The sequence below is a fragment of the Saccopteryx leptura genome, chromosome 3 (assembly GCF_036850995.1).
Source record: "Saccopteryx leptura isolate mSacLep1 chromosome 3, mSacLep1_pri_phased_curated, whole genome shotgun sequence".
NCBI lineage: Eukaryota > Metazoa > Chordata > Mammalia > Chiroptera > Emballonuridae > Saccopteryx > Saccopteryx leptura.
In genome coordinates, this window is record NC_089505.1 from 53,965,868 (window position 1) to 53,989,369 (window position 23,502).

The following is a 23,502-nucleotide window of genomic DNA, read 5'->3' on the forward strand; positions in this document are numbered from 1 at the left end:
ACCGGCCACAAAAGTAATTTTATTTATAAGAAATTAGTTCTGAAGATAATAAAACATTTTTTGAACCTAATATTAGTTTCATTTCAAAAAATTTTATGTGTACAATAAAAGTATAGAGAATATAACAAACACCTGTATACCCAAAACTACTTTGGTCAAATATTAACCATATTTTCATACTCTTATTTTAAAGAACCAAAACGTTACAGATATAGTTGCCCTCTGTATGTCTATTCCCACTTGCTCCTCCCCCCAAGGGTTACCACTATTCTAAATCAGGTGCTTATTTTTATCATGCTCAACTTCAGGTTTACCATGTTGATCTGTAGCCATAAGCAGCATACATTGTTATTTTTGCAACCTAATTTTTCATGTAATGTTATGTTTATACTCATTTCATTCAATATTATAAATGTAGTCTATTTCATTTTTCTAATTGCTATATTCCATTCCATGATACATTCTGTATATTTTCTAATCTATGATTTATAGTATTATACATTTTTCTCAGACAGTTTAAACATCCAAAGTACTGTCTTCATATAATTGATACAGTTTCATTTAACTGGGGAGTAATTTTGCACTAAAGTTTTGAACTCAATAACTATTGATGTCAACTCTTGAAGCTTTCCAAATACTTTCACGAAATCATTTCATTAAGATTTTAATCTCTAGATATTTGAGCTGGGATAATGGTAAGAATAATAAGACTGTTGTGAAAATAATAAAAATTTATAAAAATAAATGTTGATGTGTGACCAAGTTGGACAAAGTTCGTGAAGTTTTCAGTGAGCCAACATCGGATATTTTTTGTGCAAATGTTTTTTTGTATGAATGGAGATGCTGAAGATGAAAGAATGTTGGGGGGCTCTAAGCACACAAGCACCTCACCTGTGTTAGTTTCCAGCCTGCTCAGGCCTGAGCTGTTGGGGCATGATGAGGCTCTCGAACGCCTGTACCCCTGGTCCCTAGGACAGAGAGGAATACACACAACACTTAGCACAAAAACCAAAGCAGTTCTCCTTCTATAAGTGTCAAGAGTCTGCCATAGACAGTTTCTGAGGAAAACACAAGAGAACTGTAATCTATACCTTATCTTAATCAATCTCTAATTTCCAACTAAGATTTATCTTTGAAAACAAGTCATATTAGCTTAACCATATGAAATATAGTTACTAGAAACAACCACCAAAATAAATCCAAAGTTTACTTTGCAAATCAAAAAATTGACTCAGGTTATCTACCACAAGAGGTCACTGTTAGAATAAAAAACTGTAGTATGCTTGAATCACAAAAGCCTAGCATTTGAGTTGGGAGTAATCTCTCTCTCTGTCTGTCTTTCTGTTTCTCTCTCTCCAGACTCCCCCACCCCCACCCAAATGTTCTTAAATTGGTCAGATATGTCCAAGGTCACAAGGCAAGGTTAAAACTGGAACCCAGGTCTTAACTAATATCACTTTTTCCAATTCACATCACAGAGTGTCTTGTTTCCATTTTAAATTTAAATTAAGGTTCTCTGAAAATGTTTTCTTTTTAGACATAATTTAAATGTGAAAAAATTGAAGGTAAATTCAGGCAGTTCCTAGATGACAAATATTTTGCATTCCACATATAAGAATGATGGCTAGCCAATAGCAGGCTAATACACCTATTTTTTTAAGGTTACATTTAATATAGAGATAATCTATAAAAGATATAATTTCTCTGTGGCTAGAGTTGATACTTAAAAGCACATACTTTAAAATATCTGTACAAAATTCCAAGGCAAAAAACACTGAGAGAATAATGAAAGTTTTAAAACATAATTTGATTCATCAAATAAAATATTTGCTATGAAAATCATAGAAAATGTTTATACATGTTGCCAGGATTACCCAAAAACAGCTGTATGTATGTCTATTTTTTCTGCTTCCTGTGGCCTGAGATGCCTAGTGAATATTCAGACTGGTCTTGCTTGACCTTTACTACTGCCCCAAAACTAGTTTCTCCAAATATCACTTTTTCCATAAATATGTTTTTATTTCTTTTTATTTTTCCAAAGTTAGAAACAGGTAGCAGTCAGACAGACTCCTACATGTGCTCAATCAGGATCCACCCTGCATGCCCACCAGGGGGCGATGCTCTTTCCTTCTGGGGAGTTGCTCCTTTATGGCTGGAGCCATTCTAGTGCCTGAGGCAGAGGCCATGGAGCCATTCTCAGTGCCCCGGCCAACTTTGCTCCAATGGAGCCTTGGCTGCGGGAGGGGAAGAGAAAGACAAAGAGGAAGGAGAGGGGGAGGGGTGGGGAAGCAGATGGGTACTTCTCCTGTGTGCCCTGGCTGGGAATTGAACCCAGGACTTTCACATGCTTGGCCAACACTCTACCACTGAGCTAACTGGCCAAGGCCATATCCTTTTTCTTTAACATCTGATTTAACACTTCTTTTTATCATTCAGAGAAAAGATCATGTTAACCTTCTCAAAAACGTCTAATTAGTTAATACTCTGAAAAAATTGCTTCATTCTTTATATGCATAAAAACGTAGATCTGGTGGCAAGGTGTCTCTAGTCCCGTGATGGCAAACGTTTTTATAAAAACCCGCCCACTTTTGTAGTGCTGGTCAACCTGGTCCCTCCCTCCTGCCCACTAGTGGGCTTCCAGCTTTCATGGTGGGCTGTAGCAGAGCAACCAAACAGCACCACGATTGGTCCACCATGAAGGCTGGAATGCCCACTAGTGGGCGGGAGGGACCAGGTTGACCAGCACTGCAAAAGTGCGTGGTTTTTATAAAAAGGTTCGCCATCATGGTTCTAGTCAATCAAACAAAAATGGGGATGAAATTCTTTTTGTCAATACTCTCAGAGTTGAGATGTAAATGAGGTAAATGTCTCAAAGAATATAGAAATAAGGGAAATCAACACTCTGTAAAGATAAAGTACCAAAAGTTTGGCAGGGTATGAGTGGAAGTTTTCATATTATTACCCCTAGAAATATAAGGTCTACTGGAAAGTTCTGTCCATTTTTTGAATAAAACAAAATACAAATTTTTCTTACTGTCAATAAACTTTATTAAATAATATAATTACCATTATTATTAATGATTTGCTGAGCTGAATTAAGCCTTTCTGCGATCTTCGTTGTCAGAAAAGGATCTTGCTCCAACATGGTCTTAACATTGTCATCGATCAAAGATGGTCACCTAGAATGTGGCTTATCAGAAAGGTCGAAATCACCTGTTTCGAATTTTTTGAACCATCTTCTGCATGTCCTATCAGAAACTGTATCTTCACCAAACACTTTCAATAAATTTCTACATGCTTCTGTAGCATTTCTTCCTTGTTGAAATTCGTAAAAATTACAGTGGCGTAAATGAACTTTATCAGTAGCCATGGGTACACTATCGCTTCACACATAAGACTAACGTGAATCAACTTTGTTTTAGTTAATTTGCTACGTCAGTATGTATACATTAAGTGATAAAAATAGAGAGGCACACATGCGCCAAATAAACATGTGCTTACGTGTTGAAACTTGTTGTGATAGAAACAAACAGAACTTTCCGGTAGACCTTATAATTAGAAAGTTTGAGGACAGTAGAGGCAAGGCCTTCTTTTCATTATTGTCCTAAACAACTGTTGAAATCAAGCAAGACAGTTTTCAATTAATGGCCTTTCAAAGTCACTGGTCTACTCTCATGGCCAGCGACAAGGTTGCCTTCCTAAGTACCACATTTGTGAGCCTAAGAGAGAAGAGTCCTTCTTATCATATAAAAAAGCTCAGCAGTGCTGTTATACTGGTTCTCAAGAACAGCACAGGATTGGAATTGACCAGCATGGTGCAGTGATCGAATGTGCAGGCATGGGGCCCAAATTACCTCAGTCAAAATTTGTGGTCCAAATTTATCAGCTAGGTGAACTTGGACAAGTTACTTAACCTCCTGGCCTTTTTTTTTTTTATCTTAAAATGAGGGAAATGCCTCTGCTTAGTACAGTGGTACATTTGAAGAACTTAATAAATTGTCAATATTATTTTTCTCTTTAATTCTGAGTCAACAAACACCTGTCTGAGCAGTTCAGTGCTAGTTGTGATTGTGGTAAAGAACACATAAAGAGTTGCCCTAAAGAAGTCTAAAATCTGCTATGAGGAACTAGGGGACTTTTTGTTTTAATGGAAAGTTCCTATAGAGTCTCTACACAAGTACTGGAATGTGAAATTCAGCAGGTTACAAGAACTAGAGGGATGCTAAAGAGAAAGTGATTACTGAGAGGCTGATGTGGACAACGAAGTGGACCTTAAAAGAATAAAAGTTGAACCAGCAAATGACAAGTCTACTCCCAGGAGGAGAGTAGCATGAGCAAAGGTGAAGAGTGGCATGATGAGCCTGGCACTCAGGGCAGGGAAACCTGCACCAGACCAGCAAGATAGCAATAGGAGGTTTCTGCCGGGATGGATTGGGAACAGCTGCCTGGAACTTTGGGTTGAGTCAGTGGACTCATTCTAAGAAGCTATGTGGAGCTGTCATAGGTTCTAATACAAGCATGTGATGGAATTTAGAACCATGCAGTGACAAGAATATTTAGGAGACTTGGAGAGAAGTTAACAAGGACCAGTCCCTTGAGGGTAAAAGTGGGACTGGAGAAGAAAGAACAAATTCAAGAGGTCCTGTAAATGATCAGTAGGATTTAGTGGTTGATTTCAGGTAGAAAAACAAACAGAAGGTAGACCTGGAGGAATGAAATAGTAGGGTTGTTACCAACAAAAATGGGGAGGTTAAAGAGTAGAGCATTTTGAGGTATAAAGTAAGTTTGGGTTTTTCCATACTGAGTTTCTGATGAAAAAGCAAGCATCTGCCAAGGAGATGTGGAAATCAGGAAAAGAGCTCTGTTAGAGATCAAAGCAGTACACAGGGACCGGAGTCAGCAGAAGACTGGCTCAAAGACCAGACTCACAGAACAAGACTGTCAGATAGTCAGGGGAAACGGGCAGAAAGGGGAAAGAGAGTCCAAAGGAAGAAGAAGAGAAATAAAACATGCTCTGATGTATTCCAAGCATGTTGTAAAAATGAGCATGATTAGCAGGTTCAAGAAGATAAGGACTGAAGAAGAGCTGTCCAGTCTGGCCTGGGTAAACCAGAAATTCTGAGTTGAGTCAATGGTCTTAAAAAGAAAAATCCATCTTTGCTAAAAAAGAAGTTAGATGACCTTATACTCAATGCAAATCTGTCTTTTTTTTAACTTTTTTTTTTTTTCTTATGCGTTTTTCTGAAGCTGGAAACAGGGAGAGACAGTCAGACAGACTCCCGCATGCGCCCGACCGGGATCCACAGAGCCATCCCCAGCGCCCGGGCCATCTTTGCTCCAATGGAGCCTTGGCTGCGGGAGGGGAAGAGAGAGACAGAGAGGAAGGAGAGGGGGAGGGGTGGAGAAGCAAATGGGCGCTTCTCCTGTGTGCCCTGGCCGGGAATCGAACCCGGGTCCTCCGCACGCTAGGCCGACGCTCTACCGCTGAGCCAACCAGCCAGGGCGCAAATCTGTCTTATTATAACTTCTATCCTTTGGTCTTGGTTCTACTAATTGGAGCACATGAAACAAATCTTTATCCTTCTTCTTGGCAATCCATTAAATATTTGAAGGTGCGTTCACCACTTAAAGCCATCTCCTATGCCTTACATCCCATAATTCTACCACTTATTAGCTGTGTGACCTTGGGTAAGTTTTTACCTAAGCTTTGGTTTTCTCATCTATGTATGAGGGGGTGGCAAATAATGGTACCCCTCCATATAAGGTTATTGTGAGGATTAGATGATATAATGTGGAATTGCTTAGTAAGTACATAAGTGTTTACTCTTATCACATCTGCTATCACTGATTTCATTAACAAACTTCTCTAGTCCCTTCAACTGTTACTCATTTGATATGCTTTTAAATTTTCTTGCCAGACTGTTTAATCTCTTTGAGTGTCATTTTGTTTGGATCCCTTTTAAAGTCTGGAACCCACACTGAGCTAAAGGGATGGCCTGAGGGGCAAAGAGGAGATACTCTAAATTACTCAGCCTAGAACTGTACTAGTGGTTGTGGTGGTCACATCACAGTGCGGGTCAATTCTTGTCTCTTCTGACACATGCAGATCATTCTTATTCACATTCAGTGTTGTATTTGGTAAAGAGTTCCTGCCTATCAGCCGTTTTTAGATCTCAATGCAGTCATCCAATATAATTGCTCCTCTTCCCACCTTCCTGTTCCGTGTTGTTAAAGGCCATAATTAAATTTTTACAGTGATTTTGATGTACCAAAGATGAAATTATTCCTTAAAGCTATTCTGTGGCATCGTTCTTAGAGGTAGATTAACACCATTTTATTTATTAAGATAACTTCATCTACAAATAACAAAAACTTAATTCTAACTGACAAACAATAAATGGAATTTATTGACTCATCTAACTTAAAAGTCAAGAGCTAGGGTGGGTTTTAGGCACAGTGTGATCAGGGCTCTGGCTCCATCTCTCCGCAGTTCTCTGGTCTGCCCTTCCTTTGCTTCCACCTGTAACCAGGCTGGACTCCTGAGGAAAGCAAAATGGGTGTGGCATTCCGGGGTCTCTCAGCTGCCGCCCACATGTTTCAGTGCTAAAGCAAGGTCTTCATTTCCCAGTTACAAACAAAGGTCCTACGTTTTACTCTGAACAATCAGCACCAAACTCTGTAGCCAAGGCAATGCCATACACAGACTGAGTTACTAATGCCCACCTGTGAGTCAGTTACACTGGTACATTCACTGCTAGATCAAACATACACCAAAAAATAATTAAAATACATTTCTTTCTTTCTTTTTTTCTTTTTTTTTTTTTGTATTTTTCTGAAGTGAGAAGTGGGGAGGCAGAGAGATAGACTCCGATATGTCCCTGAGCGGGATCCACCACCCAGCATGCCCTCTAAAGGGTGATGCTCTGCTCATCTGGGGTGTTGCTCCGTTGCAGCCAGAGCCATTCTAGCATCTGAGGCGGAGGCCAAGGAGCCATCCTCAGCGCCCGGGCCAACTTTGCTCCAATAGAGTCCTGGCTGTGGGAAGGGAAGTGAGAGAGAAGAAGGGTGCGTCTCCTGTGTGCTCTGGCCAGCTGGAAATCAAACTCAGGACTTCCACATGCAGGGCCGACACTCTACCACTGAGCCAATCGGCCAAGGAAAAATATATTTCTTTAAAACTATTCTAAAATTCAGGTTTTGCTACAATTCAGATGGTTCTTCCATCTGAATTATTATGACTAACGTTCTTTAGTCAGGGGTCAGCAAACTTTTTCCTAAAGAGCCAGACAGTATATATTTTACACTTTGTAGCCCAAGTAACAAAATGGAGGCTATTATGTAGGTACTTTTGTGACCATTTAAAAGGTAATGGATTAAAAAAAATGTATAAATAATTCTTAGCTGAAGGGCTGTAAAAAAAAAAAGGTGTTTGGCAAAAATTGGCTCCTGAACTGTAGTTTGTTGACTCCTGGTTTAGAGTAATAACTAGGATATGAAGAATTGTAAACTAAATGGAAGAATTTGGAATTAAGGGGAAAAAGGATACATTTATTTATATTTGGGAAAAATTACAGGTAAAAATGGAAAAGGAAATTCTAAAGGAATGTTTATAGTAAGAAAACTTGACAAATTTTGAGCTAAGCTTTTCCCTGCACAAAGAAGATGAAGCTTCGTTTTTAGAATTAGACTTAAATATATAGATTATGTCAAATAGTAAATATTTCAGGCTTTGTGGCCACACGGTCTCTGTCACAACTACTCAAACTCTGCTATTGTAGTGTGAAAGCAGCCAGATACAATAGGCCAATGAATGAGTGTGGCTGTGTTTCAGTACAACTTAATTTACAAAACAGGTAATAGACTGGACTGAGCCCATGGGCCTTACTTTGCTGACCCCTGCTTTAGTCCCTTAGATTCTTCGTGACTTGGAAACGCCAACAAAGGGTGGCAGTCCCTTCATCATGTCCTCATAGCCTGAAGCACCAGATATATAGTTTCCAGCATTCTATTTTAATAATATTAAAAATAGAATTCTACAGTTATATACAAACACAAGGAAATTAAAAGACATGATTTTTATTTGTTTGGCAGAGACAGAGAGAGAGTCAGAGAGAGGGACGGATAGGACGGGAGAGAGATGAGAAGCATCAATTCTTTGTTGCAGCACCTTAGTTTTTTGTTTTTGTTTTTACTTTTTTATTTATTCATTTTAGAGAGGAGAGAGAGAGAGGAAGAGAGAGAAATGAAGGGAGGAGCAGGAAGCATCAACTCCCATATGTGCCTTGACCAGGCAAACCCAGGGTTTCGAACCGGCGACCTCAGTGTTTCCAGGTCGACGCTTTATCCACTGTGCCACCACAGGTCAGGCTACCTTAGTTGTTCATTGATTGCTTTCTCATATGTTCCTTGACCTGGGCTACAGCAGAGCAAGTGACCCCTTGCTCAAGCCAGAGGCCTTTGGGCTCAAGCCAGAGGCCATGGGGTCATATCTATGATCCTGTGCTCTAGCTGTCAACCTCAGGGTTTCAAACCTGGGTCCTCCACCCAGTGCACCACTGCTTGGTCAGGCTAAAGGACATTATTTTAAAGTAACATTAAGATAAAAATTTTAGGAGAGTCCTCCTCGTTATCAGTACCATTCATTAGCCTGTGGCTCAAGATTTAAAATATATACATGTAAAGATTATATAACACACTCTTAGTAGCTTTTTTAATAATCACCAACTGGTCGTTGTTCAAGTCTATATGTATAAACTTGATTAGACATTGCTTTGTAACCAACCAGGTTAGCCTAGCTTAGACATAAATTTCCTTAGAGTAAAGCCCACAGTTTCATGCTTCTCTTGACCTTTCTAGCTTCACAGTTCCGAGGAACCGCATGTGGAAAGCCCTGGGAACTTCTCACTGGTGCACTACGAGGACTCCGGCACAGGAGACAGTTGCTGTGACTGCCCTCTTCCAGGGTGTGTTACTGGGCAAACTGATTCCACGCTGATTTCCACTCCCTGCTTTTCATCCCAAATGCCCTGGTGTGCTGCTCCAGCTCCCACATTACCATCTTCCACCAGACCTGCTGCAACTGCCCTCTGATGGCCACCTCTGTCCCAGGCTCTCCTTCTGAGTGTCACCCACGCTGCTGCCAGAGTCAGCTTCTCTGCTGAAAACCTCTCAGCGGCCCCTGGATCTGCAGCCTCAGGACCAGTGCTCCTGCTGCCCCTGGTCACCTGCCTTTCCTTGAACCTGCCACCAACAAGTCACATCAGCCCTGTACCTTTGCTGCTCCTTTAGCCAAGTGTACGATGCCTCACCTACGGAAAATCAGCCCTGGGAGCACGGCAAACCCACAAACCCCAAGAAACCGTCCCTGATCTCGGTCAGAATGAGGTGCTCCCGCCTCTACATGCCCAGACCTTCCTTTCAGTTCTCCTTGCCTTCCTCGCATTAGAGAAATCATTAATAGTGCTTAGAAACTGTTTGTGCACATGCAAATCACCTGGGTAGCTTATAAAAAGGCAAATACTAATTCAGCAGGTCTGGGGTGGGGCCTGCGAGTCTGCGGTTCTAATGAGTTCCCAGACGACAGTGATGCTGCTCTTCCAGGGACACACCTGAGCAGCCAAGCCAGATGCACCTGTATGCTCCTCGTGGACAGGGCCCTTTTCTACCCCTCCTGGCCCCCAGCACGGGGCTCTGCTCACCGAGAAACGCTTACCACATGAAAACTGTCAAATAAGGTGGAACTCGACCCAATCATTCTGGCCAATGCCTGTCTTTTCCAAAGGAAAACAGTTTCCTGGCCACATTACACTGAATTTCTTAAAAAAATAATGACTTCATTATTTAAGATATATTTATTATTATTTTTAAGACCAGGTAAGATAAGAAAGTATAAAGAAAATTATAAAAAAAAATCAGCCAGGATCCCACCATCCAAAAATAAATATTGTTAATATATAGTAAACATCATTCCAGGCATATTTTTCATATATTCAGATAAAAAGATAAAAGAACAAAAGAATAGAAGGGTGACTTGGAGGAAGGACAGGTGTGAAAGATGCATAAAGGTGGGGTTACAATACAATACATGTTGTTGTAATTCAAAAAGTGTTAAATATAAATTGTGCTTGAGTTTAACAGAGAAACAGAAATTGAGGTGAAAATGAAGGAATTATAGAAATTCAGATGAATGAGTCTTTCCAAAATATTTTAGTTTCTAAAAGATTTCTCTGAAGTTAAGGGGAAAAAAAATAATGAAAAACATTAGGATGCTCAAATCACTTTTTTAACAATATATTTCATACTGTAGCTACTGAAAAACCTATTTCCTATTATGAAATCGAGTAATTAGTACTCACACTTCCTTCCAAGCACCGGTTCTGATCGCTTATGTTACTATGACATCGTCAAGGTTTCTGTTCCAGAGCTATAATAATTTTCAGTTATTTAGTTTTAATTCAGTATGAAAACAAAGACAATACTCACAAGTGCTTTTACCATAGCTTCACTTCTGAGCCTTGACTTTTGATTCATCATTTTGTTGTCTAAGAGTTTTCAAGAGAGTGCATGAACACTATAGTCCCTGAATTCATTCACATTTGAAAACGTTTGTTACCTTTATACTGAAAGACAACTTGGCTGGCAATACAATTGTTGGTTTATTCTTCTTATACTTAGCACATCACAGACACTATCCCACTGTCTTCTAGCACTGAGGGATGCTTTAATAAAGCCAGAGGTAGCCTGCCTTTTCTCCCTTTTGTACGACTTGCTTGTTCAGCCTGGATGGCCAGAGAAGACCATCTTCCATTTATCCCCCAAGCAACAGTTACTGATTGAGTGTGTCCTATGTACTGGTGGTATTCTAATGCTGAACACTGTTGGAAATGTCTCAATATGGATTATTGCATATCAAATTTTGTTGAGACATGATGTTTTCATTTGAGCTTCAGATTAGAATCTTTATTTCAGAAAGTTATCTTTTATTACATCTTAATATTTTTCTGGTTCTTTTGGTTCTGATATTTTCCATTCTCAGTGGGTTGCTATAAATATCAAAGGAGTTAATGTATGTAAATCACTTGGAAGAGTACCTGGCGCTTACTCTAAAGTAAGACAGTACTACGAGGAAGAGGAGGAGCAGGAGCAGGAAGCAAATGATTCTCTCCTTCAGGGATCTGTGTCATGCCTCCCATATCTATCTCAATCTCTCTAATCATTTCCAGTCTTCCTTTTTTTTTAGTGTGTGTGACAGAGACAGAGAGAGGGCCAGATAGGGATAGATAGACAGGAAGGAAGAGATGAAAACATCAATTCTTCATTGCAGCACCTTAGTTGTTCATTGATTGCTTTCTCATATGTGCCTTGACTGGGGGCTACAGCAGACTGAGTGACCCTTTGCTCAAGCTGGTGAGCCTTGCTCAAACCAGATGAGCCCGTGCTCAAGGCAGTGACCTCAAGGTTTCGAACCTGGGTCCTCCACGTCCCAGTCCGACGCTCTATCCACTGTGCCACCGCCTGGTCAGGCTCTACTCTTTTTCAATCTTCTTACTCATTTCTTTTCAAATGATTTCTTCTTGCCTGTTCACTAGGTCTCAAACATTTTCAGTTATTTTTATTCTCATTTTTTGTTTCTAATGTGACTTTCCTCTCCACATTTATATTTTTTCTTTCATTTCTTTTTTAAGAACTGCAAGCATACTTTCATCTCTTTATGTCGGCTATAATCTCTAATTTGAATTCTAATAATTCAAAGAAAAGCTCTTTTTTCCATTTTTAAAAAAATCAGCAACATTATCTATAATTTCTTTGATGCTATGAAAAAGTGTTTTAAATCTTTCCTTGTTTTTGGAGAGTAACTCCTTCTACATACAACCCATTTTCTTCATCTGTCCTTTGTTAAGTTCTTTATATATCTGTGTTCAAGTCCCATGTTAACTCTTGTCCTCATACTACTTGTCTTTAAACAGAGCCATATATTTGCTGAATAATGAAAAGAATCCAGAGAGAGAGAACTGGGGTATGCGGCACCTTCAGCTTTCGTTTTCTTGCACATCCATTCACCAAGGCTGTTATTTTTCTTTATTTCTTTCTTTTTTTTTTTTTTTTGTATCTTTCTGAAGCTGGAAATGGGGAGAGACAGACTACCGCATGCGCCCGACCGGGATCCACCCGGCACGCCCACCAGGGGTGACGCTCTGCCCACCAGGGGGCGATGCTCTGCCCCTCCGGGGCGTCGCTCTGCCGTGACCAGAGCCACTCTAGCGCCTGGGGCAGAGGCCAAGGAGCCATCCCCAGCGCCCGGGCCATCTTTGCTCCAATGGAGCCTTGGCTGCGGGAGGGGAAGAGAGAGACAGAGAGGAAGGAGGGGGGGGGTGGAGAAGCAAATGGGCGCTTCTCCTATGTGCCCCAGCCGGGAATCAAACCCGGGTCCCCTGCACGCCAGGCCAATGCTCTACCGCTGAGCCAACCGGCCAGGGCCTGTTATTTTTCTTGGTTTGGAGTGTGTGTTCCCTTGGTTTGTGTGTAGCAGGTTGCTATGACTCACAGAAAAGCCATGCTAAACTTCCTGAGTTCTAATCTATCAAGCTCGTCCCCTCCACATACACACATGCACACAGACACACAAACTAGCTGGCTCGCAGGAGCTGAGGGAGCATGTCACCCTTGGCTTCATCCCCCCCCCCCGCCCCCAGTTGCTTCCTGATCTGAATCTTTAATGGGGTCTTTACAGTGGCTTCCTCCCTTCTTCAGTGGCTTGCCCACATCCTTGGATCTTACTTCCTTAATTAAAGACTATTGGATACACCTTTCTGAACTGAGAGACTCAGCTTTAGTGAAATCTGTTTCTTGCTTAAGGACTGGGGAGGCTTTCAAATTATCTCTTGTTTTCATTTATATTTCAGAGTCTGGCAGGTTAACTAGACTTTTTTTGGTTGCAATATTCCAAGCAACAAAAACCTAATCTGAAGTACCACAAGCTGTTTCTGTTAAAATAAATAAGTAAAGAAAAGAAGAAAGAGAGGTAAGAAAGGGAAAAAAAGAAAAAGGAGGGAAGGAAGGGGAAGGGAGGGAAGGGAGGGAAGGGAAAGGGAGGGGAGGGGAGGGGAGGGGAGGGGAGGGGAGGGAGGGAAGAGAAGGGAAGGAAGAAGAGAGAGAGAGAGAGAGGGAGAGAAAAGAAAAGGAACATATTGGCTCAAAACAGCGCAGTCTACAGCATGGAAGTGGTGGCCTCAGGCATAGCTGGATGTAGGAGTTTATGTGACATCCTTGAACTTGGTCACTACCTCCATTTTGTTTCCGTATACATTATTTCCCTCTCAGAGTCACCTTCCACAAGGCAATGAAATGGCCACTGCTGGCTCCAAGACAACCTCATCTTTATAGCTTGTGAACTTGGAGAAGGGGTACTTTCCCCAAAGGCTTTGGCAAAAGTAGCAGGGAAGAATTTCATTGGTCTGGCTTGGATCCTGTGCCTACCTCTGAACCAACTGCTATGGCTGGTGGGTTGGAGAATTCTTATTGGCCAGCTCTGGGCCACTTAATCACCTCTAGAAAGATGGATAGGGAAGACAGGGACAGTCTTCCTCTAAGCATGGACTGAGCAGGATTTACTATACAAGGCAAGACAGCTAGGGGGAGAGGGATGAAGCCCATAATGCAGGGTCAAGTTTGCTTCCTGTTTTGTATTTTGGGGTTGGAATCATTTTGTTTGTTTGTTTGTTTGTTTCATTGATGACATTTACTCCTCTGTTTTTTATTCTTTGTTACTTTGATTAGGTTTCTGTAGAATGCCTTTTCTGTGTCATCTTTAACCAGAAGCCCTCTTCCTTATTTTTGACTCTAACAATACTAGCAGCACTTGAAAGTTCAAATAAAAACCTTTCAAGCCTTATTAATCATTCCACAACCTACAGTGAGGGCTGGGAGGAGATGGGGGTGAGGGAGCACAGTTATTTCCATTTTAAGAAACTGAGCCCTCAAAAGTGTTGAGAGACTTGATAAAGACTACGAAGCTCAGTCAAGGGGCGGGAGGATAAGCGAATCTGGGGCTTCTGGTTCCCAGGCAAGGGTTCTTGACTCTCTACAATTGAGTGCTCTTGGCCTTTCCTTGTAAAAATTACATTTTCAAACCACAATAGATTGAAAAATATTTACACAAAAAATCTTAAAAGGTTTTTAAGCAGAGAGAGAGAGTAGGGCAAAAGTAAGTTTACAGTTGTGAGTATGCAAAACACAGTTTGTTCTTTTATTGTTATTTATTAATTATTGTATGATTTTTCCATATGAACAACTGTAAACCTACTTTTGCCTTACCCTATATATAAAGGATTTCATCAGCTTGAACCACTGGATGGACAGAAATTTATACACATAAAGGGGTGGGCAAAAATAGGTTTACAAGAACACACAGAGTTAATAAAGCTACTGTAATAATAACCTGCATATCTTTTTCCACACAAACAGCTGTAAACCTACTTTTGCCCACCCCTTTATACATATTTGAATGAAAGCTGTTTTCAATCCATGTAGCAACACAAAATAAGGGAAAATGGAGTGTTGCTAAGGAGCAAGCCTACCAAACTTTAAATGAATCCTTAAAGAGACACACAGAGGCTATTGTAATTGGCACACCGTTTTAAGATGGTAATTTGTTAAGTGATTGAGAGTGTGTTCTCTTTTGGAAAGTTAAATAGTCCCCCAAGTTCTTGCTAGCAATGAGACCTTGCTTAGCAAATCCTTTTCTATCACAACCAGCATCAAGTTAAACTCCAGTCCATCCCACAGCTGAGTTACCTATATTCTAAATTAAGGGTGCTCAAATCAATGCGGTTTCACTGATAAAAACTGCTCCCTTTTCTCCGCAGCCCGGGAACTCAGCATGAAGGTGGCCGTCCCACACTGGACAAACATGTAAGGACCCTGCACCAGGAGCATGTCCTTACTGCCTCTATCCCCTCCACACAGTCTACTCAGGCTCCTCTCAACCCGTTGTCGTCTCAAGCCTCTGTGTTTACGCATTCCCCTCCCTCCCTTCCCCTAGCCCAGCTCACTGACAAGACTCATCATTTTCCAGTTTATGGGTAAAGATGAAAAAATGTTAATTGAGGGGAAGGCTTTAGCATCAAAACTGGGAATACTCCACTGCATAGCAAAGATCATTTCTTGGAATTATTCACTTAAATGTTTACAAGAAATAATTAGCAAGTGTCCCAGACTGATTCACAAATGTAATTAATGAAAGAATTGCTAAGAGTTTCCATTTGCTGGTTTGTTTTAATCCTACTGTATAAAAATTTGTTTGGCACCTCAACAAAATCTCATCCAATGACTAAAGGAGGTAAAGATTCCTAAAGCAGCCTGACCGGGTGGTGGCGCAGTGGATAGAGCGTTGGACTGGGATGCGGAAGGACCCAGGTTCGAGACCCCAAGGTCGCCAGCTTGAGCGCGGGCTCATCTGGCTTGAGCAAAGAGCTCACCAGCTTGGACCCAAGGCCCCTGGCTCCAGCAGGGGGTTACTCAGTCTGCTGAAGGCCCGCGGTCAAGGCACATGTGAGAAAGCAATCAATGAACAACTAAGAAGTCGCAAGGCGCAACGAGAAATTGATGATTGATGCTTCTCATCTCTCTCCATTCCTGTCTGTCTGTCCCTGTCTATCTCTGCCTCTGTTAAAAAAAAAAAAAAAAAGATTCCTAAAGCAAACTGTTATTGGAAGTAAACTTGCCAGGGTGCACTGCAAACCCAAATTAGACACAGTCATTATTTGATGCAAAAGCCATGCTAACAAAACAAAAAGAAAACAATTAGCAATTAGTGCCAATGCCTCATAATTTTGAACAGTCAGGAAGAAGTGCATTTCTCCTTTACTGTTTGTAATTGGAATAAAATATGTAATTGAAAATGCATGCCTTTGCTGTCCCCGACTGAAGAGGACATAATGAATCTGGCTTGCCAGATTATTCTGCAACATTTGAAGATTTGCAAAGGAAAAAAGAATACAATAAAATAAAACAGCTCTTGTCTGTTTTTTCCTGGTCAACTTTAATTATGGCAGGGATGGGTGCAGCAGGATAAATGTTTCCTTTTACTGCAGTGCTGAAAAGAACACAAGTTCTCCGGCTGCCTTTTCTTACTCACCGACTGGAAAAGATACAAAGATACGCTGCAATGGCCAGTTTGATGTTTTGTGTTCAACTCCCAAAGTCCCAATTTGAAGTTTGTTCTCTTTCACTTAAGGAGACATTTCATTTTTCCTTTAATTTAAAAAATATTCTGTATGCAAAGCACCATTACAAGAACTACTCGGTTGCTTAATATAAATCCCGAATGTGCGATGCTCTTTGGGCTGTGACAGCAGACAAGGTCAGTTCAGCTAGACTACCCAGCTGCCAAGCAGCCAGTTCAAGGGACAGTTTTAAGCACATAACATGTATAAACCAAGGTCAGGCCTGAAATCTAAAGTGAGGGCAACAAGTACTTGGTCTTAAGATGGACCATAGAATTTAATCTTCTTTGTCCAGTCCCAGGTCTCCTGCCTACCTTAGCATCACCACTGGCTGGGCCCAGAAGACAGAGCCTGCTCCGCCCACCCCCAACCACTCAAGACCGCCTCACGAGAGCACCCGCTGAGAGAACATGCGGTCCACATGGTGAGCATTTCATCACGAATCCTTCCCATGGCAGGAAATTGGCTCTTCAATTTTCTGGGTAAAGCCCCAGAAAGCCCTATCTAGGAACATGGTATAGGGTTCCCAGGTAGGCAGGTGGTAAGGAGGGAGATGATGTGTTGGTGAGAATTGGGGTGAAAAAGCCCCATTTAGGGATTCCTAATCATTCATTTTATGAGAGATTAGTAGAGGGATATCATGGATAACAGAAATCCATAGGAATCTCCTGTTTTAACTATTAATTTGCAAAATAAATTTTTTAATCCAAGTTTCTACTGGAGAATAAAATTAAGTGTCTACTCTTTTGCGAACAATAGTGCACTAACTCAAAAGGAGGTAACAAGAGATTCCAGGAGAGGCAAGGATCCTAAGTAACACAAACATAATGATCAGTTGTCATTCAAGTGCGGGCCAAACAGTACAGCCAAAGCAAAGGCTTTATTCTGTTGGTCCTATCAGAGCAGTATTTTGGCAAGTATGCGTAAATGTTTTCCTAAGGATTAAATGGGCAATGATGTAAAATCAACTACATTCAGCTGTGAGAAGAAATCTTTCTTACTCATGTATCATTAACTTAAATTTTTCTTTATATAAAATAGAAAAATGCAAACCAATCATCTATGTAAGATAGAAAACAAACTGGTAATAAACAAAATTTTGTCCGCATCAGAAAATTCAATTAAAAGAATACTGACCTGCCACTTCCGAGATGAGATGGCAAGGGTGTTGCCCTTTGGAACAGTGCTTGCTCCTTGACTTCACTGAAGTCTCCATCATAAGTTAGCTGAAGTGGGTGACTCTTTATGTGGTCAATGGCCTTTGATTTTGTTAAATAAATCCCACTGATTTTCACCATAGAGTCCCCCATCTTAATTCTTTCTTTGGATTCCACTGTCTTCTTTTCTGTAACAATCAAGGAAATGTTTTGTCAAAGCCTTTCTTATTTTAGGAATCACCATACTTAAAATTTTTTTCAGTCTAAGAATTTCCACAATTTAAAAATTACCTATTACTCATAATCAAGACTGGAATTATATGGATAAAACCTCTCTGAACATGTAAGACCTTACCACTATTTTAAGCTTGGCATCATCAATTCAGCAGGTAAAAATAAATATAATCTTGTTTCTATTTGTTAGAGTCACTTGAATTTAGGTTTATGAACTACCTAAGTCCACTATATACTCTGTGTCCCATAATAATAACTCCTATTTCATGTTAGTAATTTTTGATTCAAAACAACTATTTATTGAGTGTCTCCTGATGTCAGGTACTGTCCTAGGCACCTGGGATGCATCAGTGAGAAAACAAAGGTCCCTGGCCTCATTGGGCTTACATCCTAATAGGTATAAACAGACAACAAGCAATATACTATAATAAATAAGGTATGGAAGATAATAAGTGCTATGGGAAAGAGTGAAAGTAGAAAAGTGGAGAAGGGCAAAAGGGTCTGGGAAAGGGGGAAGGCAGCAATTTTGAATAGGGTGGACATGGTAGACAGATCCTTAAAGGAGGGGAGGCACCCAGCCATCAAATGATGAGGGACGGTGTCTCCAGCAGAGGGAAAAGCAGATGCAGAGGCTCTTGGGCAGGAGTTGCCTGACACGCTTAAGGAGCAGCAGGAGTGGAGTGCGCAAGGGAGAGCAGAGGAGGAGAGGTGTCAGAGGGGCGGGGGCTGGTGGTGCCGCTGGCAGCCCGTCGCTGTGTGGTGAACACGGGGGTGCGTGGGAAGCCCTATCTAGAAGACCTTCTGCATGAGAAGAGGAGAGAGCTAGACAAAGATGTCCAGTCTCTGAACTGAGACATCCATCTTGTTTATGAGTGCAGAATCTTAGACTTCTATACAACGCCACTGCTTTATCAGCAGCTGACATTAGGAGTAGCTTATCCATGCTGCTGCTGCTATGGTCTGTAGTAAAATATGTTTTTCAAAGGGGAAGGCAGGATGAGTTTCATAACTCAGAAAAATACTCTTTTGCAAGGTTTTCCAAAATGACTCAAGGTTTCCTTTTCTGTACTTGAACCAATAAATCAAAACAAAAACAAAAACAAGAAAACTCCAACAACAACAAAAACACCAACAATGAAACCACCGAGTCTACTCCTCTGACAAAGCTCTTTGCTTCAAAACACACTGAATTTCTGAATTTCAAAGTTAAAAGAAACCATAGAGGTGGCTAGTCTAACCTTCATTTTTCAGATGAGAAAATTGAGAACCCAAAAGCTTAAGTGATTAATTTAAGATCACAGAGGAAGTCCGGAGAGAGGAGGACTGTTCAGTGGAAAGAGCGAAGGCTTTGCGTTTCCTCCGACTTGGGGTCAGGTCTAGGCTGTGTGACTTGGGCAGGCCACGCAACTTTCTCTCACCTTCCTCAATGGTCCCCACCTCTTGGGAATGTGGTGAGAATTAAAGTGACTTACATGGTGCTAGCACGCTCCAAACCTGAAGTTACTTTCATTATTATTAATGGAACTCAAGAATCCTGACTCCTTGTCCAGGGCTCTCTCCCACGCTACCTTACACATCTTTCCTATCGAATTACAAAGCACATATTTTGTTTTAGACTACAAAGCATCTTTAGCCTGTGCCTATATTTTAGCATTTCTTTCTTTCATTCATTCACTACATAAATATTTATTCAGCACCCACTGCTGTGGGCCAGGTGCTCTTCCGGATGCCGGTGGTCCACTGGTGAAGAAGAAGCCCCAGCCAGCATGGGGCCACTGCTCTAGAGGGAGAAACACAACCATGTGCACCCCTTTATCTTCAAAATCTACTAGGGTGAGCTTGTCAATCACTACTACAGTAGGAGCTGCGCACTTCTACTCCTGATGGCTCTGAGCCATTAAACTGAGCATGAGTAATGGTGCTCTGTGTTGCCCTGGCAAATATCTGCAGCACACTGTACTAATTTTGTAACGGATCATGGGTGAACTGCAAAAGGATTCTACAACCAGTAGCATTACCATGCAGGAACAATGCTATTTCTTAGCACCTACTCTATACTAGACCCAGCTTTAGGCCCTCAGGCTACAATACAGAAAACATCTTTACCTACTGAAGTTGTGCAGTCCTAGTAGAAGAGACAGAGAAGCAGGCGTGTGTAAAGAAAGAAATGCAGTGGCCCCAGCCAGGTAAGTGAGGGAGAAGCCGGGGTGTCCTGAGGGGTTGGGGCTGGACAGGGAAAGATTCAGAGAGGAGGTGGAGCCTGCACAGCATTCTGAAGGGTTAACAAGAGGCAAAAGGAGTTCTGAGAAGGAACCAAAGCTGTGTCAGAACCAGCTTCATGTGTGTAAAAGCTGAACAGCCAAGCAGGGCCCTAGGCTTAGAAGGGCCCCGCACTGGTTTAATGCTTTTGCTGTTGCCATCTTGAAATTCTGAATTATTTTTGAACAAAGAGCTCTGCATTCCCATTTCCAACAAATGATACAGCAAGTCCCACGTGAGGCTTGAAACGACAGGAAGGGTGGTATAAGGAAATGCAAGGAGTCCCACATTGCTGGGGCACAGACCGTGGGGCCGGGAAGGCCAAGGAGAGCCCAGAGAAGGGCCTGGAGGCCGAGGCTGGGGCCGGAGCAGAGCGGAGCTGTACACACAAGGACTAGGGACTTCATCCTCTAGGCCAGGAGTCAGCAAGCTACCGCCAAGTCTGGCTGCTTCCTGGTACTGCCTGCAAACTAAGAATGGTTTTTATATGTTTAAATGATGAGGGTAAAAAGAAAAAGAAAAATATATTTTGTAACATGATAATTATATGAAATTCAAATTTCAGTGGCCATAAATCAGTCTATGGTTGCTTTCCCGCTATCATGGTGGAGTGAATAGGTTGAAAAGAGACTGTAAGGCCTACAAAGTCTAAAATATTTACTATCTGGACCTTTAAAAAAAAAAGTGTACCAACTTCTGTGCTAGATCAGTGTTTCCCAAACTGTGTTCCCCAAAGGACAGATTCCACAGCCAAGCAAATTTGTGACATGCTGGGTTGAATCAAAATGAAACGGGTTTCTTTACCAGATGGCTTTACCAGCCCTTCAAATATGTTCATTGTATTGCGACTCTCCAAGACGGAGAGAAAGTAGGCAGACTTATTTTAGCACTGAACCAATTTTCCAAGGAAAAGCTATTAATATTTTGCTAAAATGTTCCCTGGAACTCAGTTTGGCAAACATTCCTCTAGGCACAAGTTTTCAGGAAAAGGTGACGCAATCTGATTTTTGTTCCTGACCTCCAGTCCCTTAGGACACTCACAGAAGATGACTTTTCATGGTCCATTAGGATAAAGGGATAAGGTCACTGCCCACGGCCAGCGGCTGGGCGCTCGGCTGCCCCAGCTCCCACCGGCTGCTCCAAGGGCAGCAGGTCCTCATGCTGACCCACTGCAGCCGCACAGAGCTGAGGGCGGAGCAGGACGGGAAGGCTACAAGCACAGGGACCAGGCAAGCGGTGAGAAAGGCAGCGGTGGGGATGGAGAGTGCAGGCCCAGGAAGTATTTAGGAAGCCCACTTCAGAGGCCCATGGACGGCCTGCAATGGCGGATGACAGGACTGGGGGAGAAGGAGGAGATGACCCCCGAGTCTCTGTCCAGCTTGAATAACCGGAGAGGTGTTAGCAACACTGCCCCCTCCAGCCAAAACCCCACTTGGAACACAGAACAACTAAACTGCTGGTCCTACGAAGAGGAGGACTACACACACCTCTTCTCCTTTCATTCTCTTAAATCAGAAATTCCGAACCTGTCACCACACCTCCAGACCTGCCTGTGGCAGTCAGCTGCTAATGACTTCACACCAAGGGAGGGACTCACCTCTCTCTCCACACAAGGTTGTCTTTACAATTACCCAGTAAAGAACACCTTTTCTAAACAACAGAGACTCAGAAACAAGCCCCTGGAGCTCCTGTACAAACGTCAATGATTGCAAGGCTAGAGCTCTAAAATAAATTTTTTAATTGGCAGATGTGTGCTTTTAAAACGACAGTGACTTTTTATTGCCATTGTTTCCTGTGTACCGACATAGCTCTCAGAGGTGACGGAAATGGTGACAGGCAACAGCAAACCGGGTGGATAAAAGTTGTAACCGCAGCAAAGACATGCTTCAGTACAGCTTGGAAGCGTGAGGATGGCTTCAGTGCTGGGACAGGAGACCACAGACGGCATCTCCCCAAGCACAGAAGGGAGGAGCTAAGCCACAGGGGAGCCCCGAGGACAGACGAGGCTGGCGGTTGAAAGAGCCATCTCTTTGGTTACCTTTACACAGACGTGACCAGCTCAGCAAGCAGCAGGGTTCTCAAGAATCAGATGCATAAACATGGATGCGGCATTAGGGTTGAGAAACAAAACCATCTAGCAACCATTTAGGAACTAGGGTTGCCATCCTGTTCATAAGATGTGACTCTGTTCTTATCTAGATGTGACCTCCCTCCCAGCTTCAGGCTGCAGATCCCATTCCTCTCATGTAGTCCAGGACTTTGCTCCTGCGGATACCAATCCTTTCTGACTGGCCTGGTCTGACCTGGGGCCCCAGCGTGGAATGTTTGGAAAGTTCCGCAGGCGGTGTTAATGTGCAGCGGCAGCTGAGAAACCAAAGGTGGGTGATACTTCTCCCTTGCTGAAGCCCTGCCCTGGCATTCCACTGCAAGCCTGCCCTGCGTGGCCCTTGTCCTCAGCTCTTAACCGCCTTCCAGCAACACTGGCCTTCAGGGCCTCCACCACTGGAGACTGCTCCCATCTCGGGCCCTGCTGTCTAGTCAGCGTGGCACTTCTCCACAGATCTCTACATGGCTGCCTTCTCCTCATCATTCACAGTTCAACTCAGGTGCCACCCCCTCAACACCACCTCCCAGAGCCATGCGCTCATGCAAATTCCTCCTGTCACCGTCACTCTGCATCCTGTCACCTTGCTTACCTCCTTCACAGCACTCATCAGAACCCAAGTTATCTGGTGTCTTTGTTTTCCTGTTGATTGTCTATTACCCACTCACTGGACTGTAAGTTCTTTGAGAACAGGACTCTGGTGGCCTAGAATGGTGCCTGGCACTTAGTAGGGGCTCAATAAATATCTGATTGACCAACTGTTAGAAAAGACACAAATTGGACAGACACCAAGATAAAGTGAGTTGCCTGATGATATGCAGTTGTTCCTCTACCCCTGCGGTTTCGGCAACCACAGATTCAACCAACCTTGAATCCAAAATATTCTGAAAAACTGTTACATGGTTGGTGATGTGTACTTGGTTATTAGGCCTAGATCAGTGCATCTACAGACTTTTTTCTTCTCATTATTCCCTAAATAATACAGTATGACAACTATTTGCATAGTATTTACATTGTATTAGCTGTTAGAAGTAATCTTGAAACGATTTATGGTATACAACAGGATGTGCACAGGTGATATGCAAATACTATGTCCCTTTATACAAGGGACTTGAGCATCTTTGAATTTTGGTATCCCAGGGAGTCCTGGGAATTTTGGTATCCCCATCGATACTGAGAGACGACAGTAGTCTACTGCAGTATCTCCGTGGTGTGAGTGACACACTGTGGTGTGCCTGTACTGCCCAGTTTTCCTCTCCTCCTTGGTTCCCTTCTTCAGCTATGTCAGGGAGTGCTTAAACCACAGGAACCAGACAGGAAAATGAGCGGAGTGGGCTGGGGGCATGGGGAACAGTAGATCGCATCTCCTGGGCTAATGGGTCATTCCTGTGGAGGGGCTACACAGGAAAGGGGTCCAGAGTTGCCAGACCTCTTGATTTTTCATATAAAGTAATAAATCTAAACTCTTCCATGAGGTCTACATTAAAATGTGAATGGTTAGGAGAAAATGCTTGTATGTGAAATA

At 42.2% G+C, this 23,502-nt stretch overlaps 1 protein-coding gene across 3 annotated transcripts in view; it reads right to left on the reverse strand.

The window, feature by feature from the left end:
• The window catches only part of ARMC2 (armadillo repeat containing 2), a 136,347-nt gene that overhangs the window by 95,098 nt on the left and 17,747 nt on the right, over positions 1-23,502 (reverse strand). For all 3 annotated transcript variants that reach the window (XM_066373520.1, XM_066373519.1, XM_066373521.1), the window contains 2 exons: positions 17,361-17,568; positions 892-968 (listed from right to left, as the gene is read on the reverse strand). In XM_066373520.1, coding sequence (XP_066229617.1) covers positions 892-968; positions 17,361-17,568 — 285 coding nt within the window. The remainder of the gene's footprint in view (positions 1-891; positions 969-17,360; positions 17,569-23,502) is intronic.